The 13761-nt window shown below is 38.4% G+C and overlaps 3 protein-coding genes across 11 annotated transcripts; 2 read left to right on the plus strand and 1 right to left on the minus strand.

Moving 5' to 3' along the window:
• Window positions 1–10: 10 nt before the first annotated feature.
• On the plus strand, window positions 11–4057 carry LOC138139678 (protein MEMO1-like). Of its 3 annotated transcripts, none has more exons than XM_069060067.1 (8): window positions 11–231; window positions 287–346; window positions 435–516; window positions 568–749; window positions 1689–1800; window positions 1851–2070; window positions 2128–2232; window positions 2429–4057. In XM_069060067.1, the coding sequence occupies exons 2-8, from the start codon at window positions 298–300 to the stop codon at window positions 2564–2566; spliced, it is 888 nt and encodes a 295-aa protein (XP_068916168.1). In that variant the 5' UTR covers window positions 11–231; window positions 287–297; the 3' UTR covers window positions 2567–4057. The 3 variants fall into 3 exon arrangements, with proteins under 3 accessions (XP_068916168.1, XP_068916167.1, XP_068916166.1); XM_069060066.1 differs by having other exon boundaries at window positions 13–231; window positions 274–346; XM_069060065.1 differs by having other exon boundaries at window positions 190–346.
• A 137-nt stretch (window positions 4058–4194) lies between these two features.
• Window positions 4195–11971, plus strand: LOC138139667 (BTB/POZ domain-containing protein 7). Of its 4 annotated transcripts, none has more exons than XM_069060040.1 (6): window positions 4195–4978; window positions 6751–6999; window positions 7126–7941; window positions 9054–9351; window positions 9402–9585; window positions 9641–11971. In XM_069060040.1, the coding sequence occupies exons 2-6, from the start codon at window positions 6788–6790 to the stop codon at window positions 10759–10761; spliced, it is 2631 nt and encodes an 876-aa protein (XP_068916141.1). In that variant the 5' UTR covers window positions 4195–4978; window positions 6751–6787; the 3' UTR covers window positions 10762–11971. The 4 variants fall into 4 exon arrangements, with proteins under 4 accessions (XP_068916141.1, XP_068916144.1, XP_068916143.1 ...); XM_069060043.1 differs by lacking the exon at window positions 4195–4978 and adding an exon at window positions 5261–5396; XM_069060042.1 differs by lacking the exon at window positions 4195–4978 and adding an exon at window positions 5547–5696.
• fs(1)Ya (female sterile (1) Young arrest) lies at window positions 11909–13712 on the minus strand. 4 transcript variants are annotated; one of them, XM_069060060.1, is made up of 6 exons: window positions 13596–13712; window positions 13488–13536; window positions 12818–13433; window positions 12720–12755; window positions 12252–12668; window positions 11909–12204 (listed from the first exon to the last, which is right to left on the minus strand). In XM_069060060.1, exons 3-6 carry the CDS (start codon window positions 13293–13295, stop codon window positions 11996–11998), a joined length of 1140 nt encoding a protein of 379 aa, XP_068916161.1. In that variant the 5' UTR covers window positions 13296–13433; window positions 13488–13536; window positions 13596–13712; the 3' UTR covers window positions 11909–11995. The 4 variants fall into 4 exon arrangements, with proteins under 4 accessions (XP_068916161.1, XP_068916160.1, XP_068916163.1 ...); XM_069060059.1 differs by lacking the exon at window positions 13488–13536 and having other exon boundaries at window positions 13596–13699; XM_069060062.1 differs by lacking the exon at window positions 13488–13536 and having other exon boundaries at window positions 12055–12204; window positions 12296–12668; window positions 13596–13699.
• Between the last annotated feature and the right edge of the window lie 49 nt (window positions 13713–13761).

Here is a 13761-nt window from a genome sequence, read left to right on the forward strand (position 1 = left end):
TAATTTTGTTATGTCAGATTTATTTTATCGTCACATTCGGGAAAAGGTTGAAATAACGTGCCTGGAAGAGCTAAAATCGCATAAAAACTTCGTCGGAGGTTTTCAAGTTGAATTATTTTGAACCGAAATAAAAATATCTGTAGGAGGCGCATGCGTTCCTCTCATTGGTGGCTGCGACGCTCATGCGTATTATAGACGAATTTTCATGAAAAGTGTTGTCTATTTTAGCAAGTAATCTAGTATTAAAAATTCATTTCTTAGTTTGATTTCGAGTTACCAATTTCAGGCCGCTTGAAAATGCCTGTTAGGAAAGCCATACACGCCGGTAGCTGGTACACGGATTCGGGTAAGTGTTGTCAAACATTGATCAGCTGTTTCCAGCTTTATTGTTCATTTGGACATTAGCTGCAGTGGCAATGACCTCTCTTCTTTAGGTCCCGAACTGTCCAGACAACTCGAATACTGGCTCCATCAGGCAGATTTAATCCACGGCCCTGCCAGAGCAATAATAGCTCCGTGAGTCGAAAAAAAAAACTTTTTTAACAAATATTTTTGGATGGTTTTTAGACATGCTGGCTACCAATACTGCGGGGCTTGCGGGGGGCACGCTTATAGACAAGTGAGTCCTGTCGTGGTAAGGCGTGTATTTATTTTAGGACCTTCTCACCATGTCCGTTTATCAGGATGTGCCTTGTCTACCGCAAGAAAATACAAAACTCCCCTTTACGACTTACATGTAGATTCACAAGGTAACCTTACACCTTTTTCTCCAATATTCACCACCATTTCACCAAATTAAGACCATAAATCATCAGCGCTATCGTTTTATCAGCCTCAGTTTTAAATTCAGACTAATAAACTATAATCATGATAACTCCAGAATGTTATAATACCATTAGCTTTATTGATCTTCATTATCTTAACGCGTAATTACGTGCGTCTTGCACTTTAAAATGAAACATAAATTTTATGTTTACAAATCTAAATTTAATTCCACATGATTTTCATCATTAAAACATTAATATGTTAACAATAATACTAATTTCATTTTATGTTGATCCATTAAAAAATGCATCAGATTTTTATTCAAATTTTACATTGATACATAAAAATTTGTAGGTGCCGTAAATCAATTCGCGGCGATGAAATTGTGAATCAATTTTTATGTTTTAAAGCTTTCACGATGTGAAATCAAAAAAATCGTATTTTGCTTTTTCTGTATTATTTTTTAAATAAATAGACGGAATCTATTTTTACTAGACAGAATTGGACAGAAATATTTTTGACCAAATTTAGTAGTGCACGTTTGTACCCCCAAAAATTAGTGGAATGCAGCGTTTCCGTGAACGTTAGTCGTATCTCTGTATGAATCCCATCACCTGTCGTCGATTAGTATACCCTTCAGTTACATTTGAATTGAAATGTGAAGAGAAATTCAATATCATGTAACGAAACGGTGAACATGATTTGAATCATGGGATATTATGTATGTATGATTCATTCATGTCGGATGAAGGATCAATATCTCGGTTTAAATTCTGTTTGTCGGTGTAAAATTTGAAATGTAGCATTTGATTAAAGTCGAAATGTCAAAAATTGCGCAGAAGGCAAAGTCGATAATAGAATATGTATTAACAAGTTTGAAATAAAAAAGTGGTGTCACAACTGCTTCAGTTTGTATTTTACAGTAAACGGCGAATTAGAAATGACAGGTCAATTTGAATGGATGGACTTAGATACCGACGAAAATGAACACAGTATTGAAATGCATTTACCTTATATAGCTAAAGTTATGGAAAAGTGAGTGTTGTTGAAGGTCAAAAGTCCGCAAAATAACGATGTAATTGCAGCTACAAACACCAATTCACCATAGTACCTATACTCGTCGGATCGCTCAGTCCAGAACGAGAGGCTTGCTATGGCAGAATATTATCGAGTTATTTAGGAGATCCTCAAAATCTTTTTATAATATCATCGGATTTTTGCCATTGGGGCCACCGGTTTCGTTACACGTATTACGATCGTTCGTACGGCAATATTTATCAATCGATAGAAGAATTAGATCGTTTGGTATGAAAAAAAAAAATAGTAGTTTGGAAATAGTAAACACGAAAGAAAATTTTACAGGGGATGAATATAATAGAAAATTTAAATCCAACCGATTTTACGAATTATTTAAAGAAATTCGGTAACACGATTTGCGGTAGACATCCTATTGGAATTCTATTACAGGTGAGTCATAGAGTTTTTAATCATAGTAAAGAAATTTAAAATTTTTTTACGAAATGCATTTATGCCATGGTTGCAATTCCAGTAGGTGAGTTGATCTCGGACACGATTTCTGAGCATCACAGCATGTTGGAAATCCGATTCGCTTCTTTTAGATTCTGATATGTAAATTTTTCTTAATGTTGTGTTGGGTTTACAGGCGGTACAAGAACTTTTAAGAAACGACAGTAGGAGAAACGCAAATTTGAAATTCCTGAAATATGCTCAGTCAAGCCAGTGTCGTAACATGAACGACTCTTCAGTGAGTTACGCATCAGCTGCCCTTGTGTTCGAGTAGTCAGTGGCCTTACAGCTATCACGTTGCATTGACTGTTATAAAAAAGGAACACCCTTCAACAATTTTTTTTAAACGACAGTTGTGCAGATCAAAATTTGATATTTATCATGAAAAAAATTCCGATTCGTTTTTATTCCCCAACAAATATTTTATTCAGTTATTTTCTTTACTAATTTTTGCGTGTAGTGTAAGGAACACTTAGCTTTATTTCTAGGTTAATAAAACGTTGAGATGAATTTCCTTAATTGAAATTCGTTCTCTGTAAAGCTAAATTCTAAAAATGGTTAGTTTAGTTAATTGTTTTCATTTACGCTTACCGGACGTATTCACTAGTAGATTAAAGATGTTGAACATAATTTATCATAAAATCTTTTTTCATAAAAATGCTAACGATTCCACCAAGTGAGATTGCATCACAGAGATTTTGATCGCGTGGATGTTGGGACATTATTCATCTTGGTATTGTTTTTGAGGTGTACTGTAACTAAACGAAACGTCAAATTAGATTAAGTTAGTACTTTATATTTACCGAGTAAATATATCGATCAAGTCGAATCTGACTTAATCTATTTTTATAATAAACTTTCACAACTGATTCATTCAAATTTCGAATACGGTCGAAGTTCTTCATTTTAAGAGACATCAACATCAAATTAAACTAAAATGGTAACACCCAAGTGACTCCAAGAAGTGCATATGGTTATGTAGTTGTTAATTTCTCATATGTTACTCTCATTGTGATAATTTAATTCAATGTTAATATTTGTTAAATGTGGTGATCGTTACTTTGTGAAATGCATTTTCAAACAAATACTTAAACAATGAAATTTCGCAATATTTACCGATATGTAGAAATAAGAAAGGTTGTGAAAATTTACATGATAGGGTCTCCCGAATTTAGGTTAAAATACAGCATTCAAGAGTACTGTCCACGACAGTTTCATTTATGCTTGCTATATGCAGTACAACTCAATTATCTGGAACAATGAATGTTGATCGCTTGGTAGATGTATTTAAGAGTACCAAAATGTTAGAATTTAAAATTATTGTATAGTGTATCGACTTGGGATCTGGATATTGGGAGTTATGCTGTATTCCGTTTACCTATGTTTCAGAAATACTGATTGATAGTGCAAGCTTTAGGAATAGGTTTTTTTTTGTTACAAATCATTACTATGTATTGTTTTCACGTAATTAGCTTAACTATAATGATCTTTATAGGATTTAAATAAAACAAAGCGACTTTTTATTATTTTCAGTTTTAATTTTTACCTTTATATACATTTTAATAGATCATGTGCTAATATTAGGAGTATAACAATATACAATAAATTGTCCTGCTGCAGGCCTACTGATTGTAAGCCTAAAGACTGTAAATTTACAATATGAAGTACATATGCCTTTAATCAATCAATCTATTGGATGTATAAACTGTGAATGCAATTTTATATCATTCTTGTAACACAAAAATATATGTGAAAAATATTTTAACGAGTGTTTTATTGATGACGTCACAACTGTTGGGTTATTGACACGCATGTCCGTGGAGACTCGGCTTTACCAAACACGTCATCACTCCAATGACGTCATCTGTCCGCGTCTCCTAATTATTAAAAAAAGCAAATTAGATTTATCCAACGAATTTCTAATATTACGCTTAATAATTCACTCAATTGTGACTTTCTTTTTTGACAGATGTCAACAAATAGAAATCGCAAGTGGCGTCGGAGCGATTTTCAAAATTCGCGAACAGTCGAGGTTGAGCCGTAGAACAAGATTTTCAGAGCACACTTTTAGAATATTTGGAGCGTATTTCATAACGGTTTATTTATATTTATAACGCGAATTTTGATGTGCATTCGAATACTGGGTGTAGCTGTTGAATATTGGAAAAGCGTTCTCCCGTACGTCGGTGGTGTATTTTTTTTAACGATTTGTAGTTCGCAAGCGAAATGCGCTTCAACTACGTTTCACGATAATAATAACAACAGTCGAATTTTGTCGCTGAAAATATTATTGACATGAATTATTGTGGCGAGTGGCGACCCAGTTTGGAGTTTGTGTAGCCGGTGTCAATGTAGGTGAAATGAAGTTGCTCCAAACAAGAGAAATCGTCGTTCGTGTGTTTCCCTATGTCCTAAGAAATTGGCAAATAGAGTGCATTTTATCTAACAAAAACACGAATCTTATGTTTAATAAATGGGTGCAAGATGTAGGAAGTGTTCGTTTCGTCTTTAATAAAACATTTCCAGTGTTTATGTGGCACAGATAATTGTTTTCCACTTGGACGATATAAACATGGCTACTACTCAGACTCTTAGAACTCTTTCGATTTAAAATCGCCTTAAATGGACGTTCATGGTACAAAAACGCAAGTACACGAGGAAATCAGTATGATTATGACATGCCCAGGTAAATAACCTTTGTTGTAGTGTTAGCCCCCTCATATAACCTCACTTACCTCCCACAAATCGACTGCATGCAACCCTTGTTTACAACATCGCTCTCGTCAATTCGGACGTATTTTTCGTGCTCTTCCACTTCGAGACACTTTTCCCTATTACCGAACCTCCCCAAAACACCCACGATGGGTGTTTTAACGATTTTTCCGGACGATACAAATCACATCTAGCTTCCAGTTCAATTTCGTACAAAAACAAAAGCTGCCAAAACACCCTTTCACTCAGTGATAACACAACAGTCAACACACCCATAACAAATAGTGTTTTTAAACGGATCACCGGAATAGCCCCAAGTGATTCCACAACCATTTCAGTTTATTCAATGTAAATATTCAAAGTGATTTTTAGCGCTCTTCAGGATGTAATTGGTATGTTTTTACATAAGTACATCATTATTCATTTGTCTCTGCTAAGTAAAACACGAACTTATTTATTATGTTTCTTAAAATGAGATATTTCTCAGCATCTCTGTCATGTTGTGACATTGTTTGTTTATATAATAAAAAATGTTTTTAATATGATAAAGTGTATCTGACACACTTTAAGGACATGTACAAAGTCGTAACTCTCCAAAAATTCCCGTTTATTTCATAAAATTTGTTAAAATTCGTGAACCGTTTCTGAAAATGTGGAATAATTCTGACAGTGATTTCGTTAATTTTTGAAAGGTAATTGCTAAACAGTTCCAATTAAAAATACATAATATAGATGTAGGCGAATTAGATGAAAATTGAAGAGATGTTTGAGGGTTATACTGAAATAATCTAGCATTGACTCTTGCATAAATCTTCTTGGTCGGGTTTTGTATACTTTGGTGGTTAAATCGATTACATAATTTCAATTGAATTTATTTGTTTTAATCATTTGCACATATTTTTGTATCGAAGGTTAAATTCGACAGTCTTCACAGTAGGTTGCGAGTTTTAATCTCTCAGTCCGGTCCAGTATTTTAACCTCATTACAGTCATCAAACGGATTTATTATTTTAGTTCAAAACGAAGGAACAAGTAAAATTAATCGAATGTAAAAAAAATTATCTGCTCTTTGAATACTCCACATCCCCCATTACCAGTTAATTAAGTAATCTCTGCTCGTTTTAAATCTGAAAACACACTCGTTTCAGAATTAAATTTTTGGTTTTATTCCCAATAATTACGATTCTTTGTGTTACAAACGCACGCCCGCAGGATACAAGTCGGCCGGCTATCCAAATTTCAAATTACCCTTTCATGTTTTTCTGGACTCGCCCAGAAATTCTGGACATAAAATCGCTAAACCATAACGCAGAAAAACAGGGAAAGATAAATTTATCGCGGCGCGATATTGCGTTTCTTTTGTTGTGTCAGAGTTTTTTATGTAGTCAAGTTTTGAAACTGTTGATCTCGCTTTTGACATGTTATTAAATCTTTACATTTTGAATCATTCCATTACGATGGTTCGTGCTGTAAAAATACCTGTCTGAAACATTTCAATAAAGAATCGCACAACAAATTTTGCGCGTCTCCTCCGCTCGGATTTTCTCTATTTTTTATTGACTTCGACGAAAGCTGGACGTTCATTCGGGAGTGTTTGAAAACGCCGGGTTTAATTAGTTTGTATTATGTTGCTCTGTGTGAATTTGCTTAGGCCGAATACGTAACATTAAAAATGAGAGACGTCAGGTAACGTTGCCGCGTGTGTGGTTCTGTTTTAATTAATTCTTGTTTTTTGGTGTCTGTTTAGGCTGTGTCTGCATGTCAGGCTGTAGTCTGGGCAAACTATGAACTTATTTGGCTGCCTCTTTCCGTGTGCACTGCAGCACAGTTGGTGGAGTGTTGGAAACGAGCAGTGCATGACTGAGGAGTTTGTACACAGGATGGGCGTGAACGCTTCCACGGCACCCGGTGTCGAAGCTGGTCCTGTGCCAAACGGCATGGGGGTCGCGGACCCTTGCACGCCTCCTTTCAGAGACACTATCGGAGTCATCGTCAGGTACTCAACGTTCACCGGAACCTTCACGTCTTAGCTTGGTGCAAGAGCATGCGAGAAAGGACGGTCGTCCTTTCCGATGTGCTTGCACCGACGAAGACAACGATTGACGATTACTCTTGATGACAGGGAGCGGAAGAAAAAGGTGACGGGTTTTGCCACGTTGAAGAAGAAGTTCATCCGCAGGAGACGGTCTTCGAAGGCGTGCGACCACGGAAGAATGCTGCGGGAGTTGGTGGCCGATTGGAGTCCTCTAGAAGTGGCGGCCTTGCTAGAGGAGTACGAAGCCTTAGCCGCCCTGAAGGACCTTTGTGTTCAGGCAGAGTTGGCGCGGCCGCCAGCTGCCACCTTCAAACAGGACCTCTCAGCCTTGTACGATTTTAAATACTGCACCGACGCCGATCTAGTGTACCGAGGGGCCTGTTTTCCTATACACCGCGCCCTACTCTCAGCCAGGTGCCCTTACTTTAGAGACTTGCTGGCCGGGTGTCCCGGTTACGGGGCTCGAATATGTCTCGAATTGAGGACGGCCACCGTCGATGTTCAGTTGTTCTCAGCCCTGTTGCGCTACCTGTACACGGGCGACATATGTCCACACGACACTAACATAGACATAAACTTGTTGAGGAGGTTGCGCGAAGAGTTCGGAACGCCAAACGCCTTGGAAGCAGACCTACGTTACTTACTGGAGATCGGCGATTACGCCGATGCTGCGCTTGTGTTCACCTCGGACGGTTCGGACTGTCAAAGGCCAGATTCCGGCAGTTCGGAGTACGGTTTCAGGCCAAAATTGGAATTACCCTGCCACAAAGCCATATTGTCGGCGAGATCACCATTCTTCCGGAACCTGCTGCAGAGACGGTCGCGCAGCGGCGAGGAGCACACGGAAAGGGCCTTACACATACCCACCAGGATTGTTCTCGACGAGTCCGTCATACCGAAGCGGTGAGTTGGTTGCTCTAACAGACACCATCAAGCTTCAAGTCACGTTCGCATAATATCTTCACTCAGGCTAGCAATGGAACAGCGGCATTTTGCTTCTTTAATTACTTCATTAAGTCTATTAAATCCCATCTTCTAGACAGGTCCATTTTCTAATGTACTTCTAACATTGTGGTATGTTACGTTGTGACACTCGTTTCATCGAGCTGCTACAAATTCTTTGATTTTCTACTTTTGTTACGTCCACATTTTGTCAACCTAAATTAATATTTGTCGAAAATTTTAATAAATCCGTTGCCCAATCGTCAAGTCTTCAGCTTAGAAAAATTCTAATGAAGAGCTTCTCTTTTACTGAAAATGTCAGAGATATTTACGTTATTCGATATTATGTAAGGTATGTTATTTTCACCCACATTTTCTTCTAAAACACAACAATAATTACAGTAGGAGGATCCCGTTTATCGGAGTTAATAACGGAGAAGGGAATACTACGAATCACCATGATAATAAAATGTAGTTACACTTATGTACAGTTGCCAATAATAAATTTCGTGGTGTCGTAAATTAAAAATGTCCCTTCTTGATTATATCCGAAAGCAACAAATTGTCACTAATACGTTGAATTGTGAATTTTTTTTTTTAATTGTTCAAATACACTGTAAAGTGTAAATCACATAAATAAATGTTTATTTTTAATTGTCAGTTTCCAGAGATCTGTCGATCATGCGGAGTGCATTTTCAAATTAACGAAAAACCTAGGATTAGACGAAACAAGAAAAAATATTTGACGTTGCGAACACTCGAGACGAGGATAATCTGGGTCCTCCTGTATTGGAAATTAATTTTCATAGTCTTCAAAAGTTGACAAATCTTGAAAAATATTAATATAATTGTCAATATCATGTTTTAAACTGTTGTAGGAAGAAAATAAAGGGTGTTTCTTATAACTTGCTCTATTAGAACTAGTTGATTGCTTTTAGTTTAGTGTTTTTAGTATATTTTTACAAATCTGTTACCAGAAAACTAGAACGCCCGGCACATAACAGTGTGTAAACTTTAAATTTTTTGTTGCTTGTGAGACTTGGAGTTTCTGAAATGTTGAGGGTCGTTTGCAGGTACGCTCGCGTCTTGCTGCACGCCATATATCTGGATCAAGTAGATCTCTCGTTAATTTCGCGTGGTGGTTGCGGCGGCGGTTTGGGAGAAGCCCAAGCCTTGACTCACACAGGTCGAGCTCGTCCCTCTGCTCTAGAAGAAGCGATGGAGCTGTATCAAATAGGACGATTCCTGGAACTAGATATTCTATCACAAGGCTGTGAAGATTTAATTTTAGAATGGTTGTCATTAGAAACGCTTCCAACTGTACTTCAATGGGCCAAACAACCGCACGGATCCGCTTGGGTCCACCGACAGGTAAGTTAAAACAACTGTATTAATCGTTTAGTAATGTGTACCAACCACAGGCACTACATTTCTTGAGAGAGGAGTTCCAACCCGTGTCTCAATCGCCAGTTTTGCATCTGCTTGACAAGACTCATCTGTTGGAAGTTTTAAAGAGTCCGTTCCTTCAAGCCAGCGAATTGGAGATATTACATGCTGTGTTGAAATGGGGAGAAAACGAGTTGGTCAGAAGAATGGAGGACAGAGGTAATGTCGCGAACTGAACAGATTTAGATTGGCTAACTTTGTTGTTGTTTTAAAGAACCGAACATAGTAAGTCACACTGCTCATTCGGTTGCGCGGAAAGGTGTTAAGAAGCGAGACCTCAGTGACGTAGAGCTGCGCGAAATTTTATCCGATTTGCTTCCTCTGGTCCGGATGGACCACGTGCTGCCCCCTAACAGCGACATACTGAATCAAGCGATCCGGCGCGGTTTGGTGAGCACTCCACCGAGTCACATGATCGGCGGTGACAGAGAAAACTTGCGAGTGAACGCGTGGATCAGAGGTGACAAGAACAACGGTTTGTTCGTGCAACCTCGTCTCTTCATGCCGTACTACGACGAGGTGAAAGTTTTAGTCGAGGACCAGTTGGTCCAAGAAGTGGAGATGATGCGGATGAGGCGAGCCCGGTACATGCCGGACATCCCCGACACTCTGTACATGGTGGAGGACAAACCGCGCGTCCACGGAACTGCAGGGGTCGACGTGCTGGCTTCGGTTCTGCCCGTGCCAGATCCGGCCGTAATGAACGCCATGTTGAAACGGGAACAAAAACTGCGTCAATCGCCGAGCTGTCAACGTGCCCTTAACATGCCTTTATCCTCGCGTCACGAAATCAACCGCCAGATAAGGTTGAGAGTGGTAAGGGAGTTCAACCTGCCCGATCCGGTGGCGGACATGCTCGAGAACTGCTACTGCGTCCCGGATCAGAGCGACAACGACATGGTGAACATGAACGAGAACCTTCAGATTTCGCCAAACAAGGGCCTAGCCCGAGGGTGTTACGGCCGCAACATGACCTTCCCCAGACCTGGAGCGTACTCGCAGCGTCACGAATTACCAGCCATCATTCCCGAGGGCGAATTTCGATTTTCGACGGAACCGGAGAGCAGTTCGTGCAGCGACGGTCATCTGTCGGACATAATGCCGGATGTCGCGATGGCGACGGCAACGCTGGGCCAGATGCAGCTGCAGGAACAGCAGGAGATGGAATTGGATTTGGGTGACGGGACTACACACATTCATGGTACGATCAGCGCACAAGGATTGCCCGGATCGTTGCACCATCCACTTTCTTATCGTCGTTATCAACCTTCTACTTATCCTCATCTGAGATCTGATTCGCAATCTTACCACACTCCTATGCCGCGATTTTTATAGTTTTAATTGTATCTCTTGGTTTTCGCTTTCGTGTCTTGTACATAAAACAATGGAGAAGCATTCTTATCGGGAATAATATACATCTGTGATTTTCTGTGACGAGACATCTCTAGTTTTAAAAATATTTATTAGAATTCATTTCTTTCTCTTTTTTTCGAGACTGATTCGAGTTTTGTTTTCGACTGCAGATGATTAATGCCCGAATAATACCTAACGGTTGATTGTTTCATTGATCAACTTATTCCGTTAATTCTGTATTCATGTACCTGTGCGTGTCTTGTCTTAGATGTTGCTGTGTTGCTGTTACATGTAAATATATTTAGAGTCCAAGTGACAACTCTTAAACGGTGCGATTTATCCACTACTAAGTGCAATGTGTACTTAAACACTCTCATAACGACTATCATTAACTGTTTCAACAACGAACATTTCATTCTACAGTTTGCTTTGTTATTGTTACATTGCTGTCACCGACAACGGTTCAGTTTTTACTTTCTACGCAACGCCACGATTATACTCTTCAACATATAGATTATATTCCAGTACATTAACAGAACTGAATTCTGAGTTATGGTCCAGTTATTTACTGCATATCATATTCTTAGAGAGAGCTGGAACAGATCTGAGCATTTTTCCATCCGTGCAACCTCTGCAAGGGAGGGCGACTCCATCGTTCGTTAAAAAGGAAAACCCTCCTTTCACTGTTGACTAGGCAACGTTGTTGAATAGTTCAAAACCAGTTCAGTTTCAGACTCCCTCTTTTAATTTAGTTCATAAATTGTCTGTGATTAATGTTTCTTTGAAGTTGCTATATAACATTTCTTGATTGGTTGATGTTGCAGATCACCATTTTGTGATATGTATTGTAATCTACGTTGATGTAATCACATTATTGTTATACATACATGTTAGCTTAGAACTGTATGGTTTATAGGCTTCTATGGGTAATTATTATTTAATAGAATCCTAAATGTACTCAATCGGATAATTCATGCGATTCAGGGTATCCACATAAACATAAAAATGTTTATTTGTGATATGTACTTTGTATTTATTACTTCATTATGTTGCTACGTTTTTAAAATACTTTTTGCAAACTGCAGTATGTTATATTTCAATATAAATATTAACATAAATACGAAAGACATTATAGCTTATTACATAATTTATTTCAAAATGTAAATATATTAAATACAAAAATGATAATGAAGTAGTTGTTTGGGTAAAACACAAATCACAGTAGTCGCATCCAACTTTCGTCAGTTTGAGTAGTTTTGTCAACATACCGTGGTTTAGGAGGACAAATCTGATACAAGCGTTGATATTGAGGACTCAATGGACGTATCGGACGTCTACACTTGATGTCGCTCAATTTCATTCTTTTAAAAGACGGCTCGGTCGCAGTATCGTTGTCCGGTTGACATCTTTTAAGACTGGCGCTCGCTAAAAGTGAGGTATAAAGCACCTAAACGAAAAATTATGCTACTTACAAAAACTATTTTGAGCAGAAATAGATATGTTGTTCATTACTGACCTCACCATACTTGTCATTGAAGACCAAAGATTTGTCGATGTGTTAACAGGTGCGTCGTCAGTGTGATTTAAATTCGAAGCATGATGAATGTTCGTAGAATTATTGAGAATATTTACTTGTAAAGAAACATTAAAATTGGTTTTGTTATCAGTGGCTTCTGCTGGATCTATTGATAACAAGGCAATAGCTGCTGCCTTGGAAGCATTGAGATCCAGTTTGGTTAACGCACTTTCCCAGAGTGCTCCATCCGAGTCACGTTTGTTCTCACAAGTTGGAAATATGTTACTCATGTTTTCTTTTTCCTCATCATCGATGTTGGAAGTGTTCGGTGCTGTTTTAAATATTTCCTCGTCCGCGCTAACGTAAAACTCATCTAAAAATCATACTGCCAAAGCAACCAAACAAAAGTTCAATAATTAGGTACCTGTCAATTCGGAAGCCTCTTTTTCTGCATCACTTTCTGCAAAATAAAATATCATTGTATCGTGTCAGTCGGGAAAATTATTTGTAAAAGTCGTGTACCTTCAGTTAGGGGTAGATACTTGGGGTTTTTACTGGGTTCGGGAATTGAAGGTGACAAGGAAAAAGTCACTCTTCTTTCGCTCTTCTTAGAGTCGCTCAAATTAGCTGACCCTGTCAATTTAAGGCTAGATTTTTGGATGCACTTGATCTCACTCTGGTTAATGGGAGTAATTTTGTCATGTTTGCTCATCTCTTCCTTGTGCACTAGAGGTGTACTGGTCGCTCCAATGGTCATAGCAGCTCCATTTTGTTGGGTACCAGGGATAATACTTTTGTAAAATGGTGTCACCTCCGGTGAGGGCTCCTCTTTTTCCATTAGAGGGGTTACCGGAGTCTTCGGTGTGCCAACTTGCATTTTGAAGTGTTCCTGTTTTATCGAGCATTTATTGTGTGGAACTAGTTCGTCCAAAGAATTAAAAATTTGTTTGCAAAAAACACAATGTAGGGGCCAGTGTCTACTTTTAATGTGACTTAACATCTCCACTGAGACATTTTTGATGGTGGTCCTTCCATAAATGCAAATTTCACAATCTGGGTTTACATTGTGGGCATTTTGTTCGTGTAAAGCGCGACAGTTCTTACAACAAAACACTTTCGAGCACAGACGACAGCAGTTCTGAAATTTAATTATTACCGATTCTTACAAGAATCCTATTAGAAATTATTTTACAAAAACAACTTCACCAAGGCTCCCGTTTGATACTTGAGATTGGTTAAAACTGACTCATAAAACTGTTAATATTTCTTTCGTAGATTATAAGTACGATTACACTCTTACCTCTTGAAAATCTTCCATTTTTTGAACTGCCGCCACAAAAACCCGCCAAAATTTATTCAAAAAAAAATTGCAAGGTTTTGGAAAGTTTTACGTGAACTTGAGCCACCGTCAGCTCCTTTCAAAAGGGGCCATAAATAATCAAGTAAAATTTAACTGACTCCGTGCA

This window comes from Tenebrio molitor, chromosome X, assembly GCF_963966145.1.
Source record: "Tenebrio molitor chromosome X, icTenMoli1.1, whole genome shotgun sequence".
Lineage (NCBI taxonomy): Eukaryota > Metazoa > Arthropoda > Insecta > Coleoptera > Tenebrionidae > Tenebrio > Tenebrio molitor.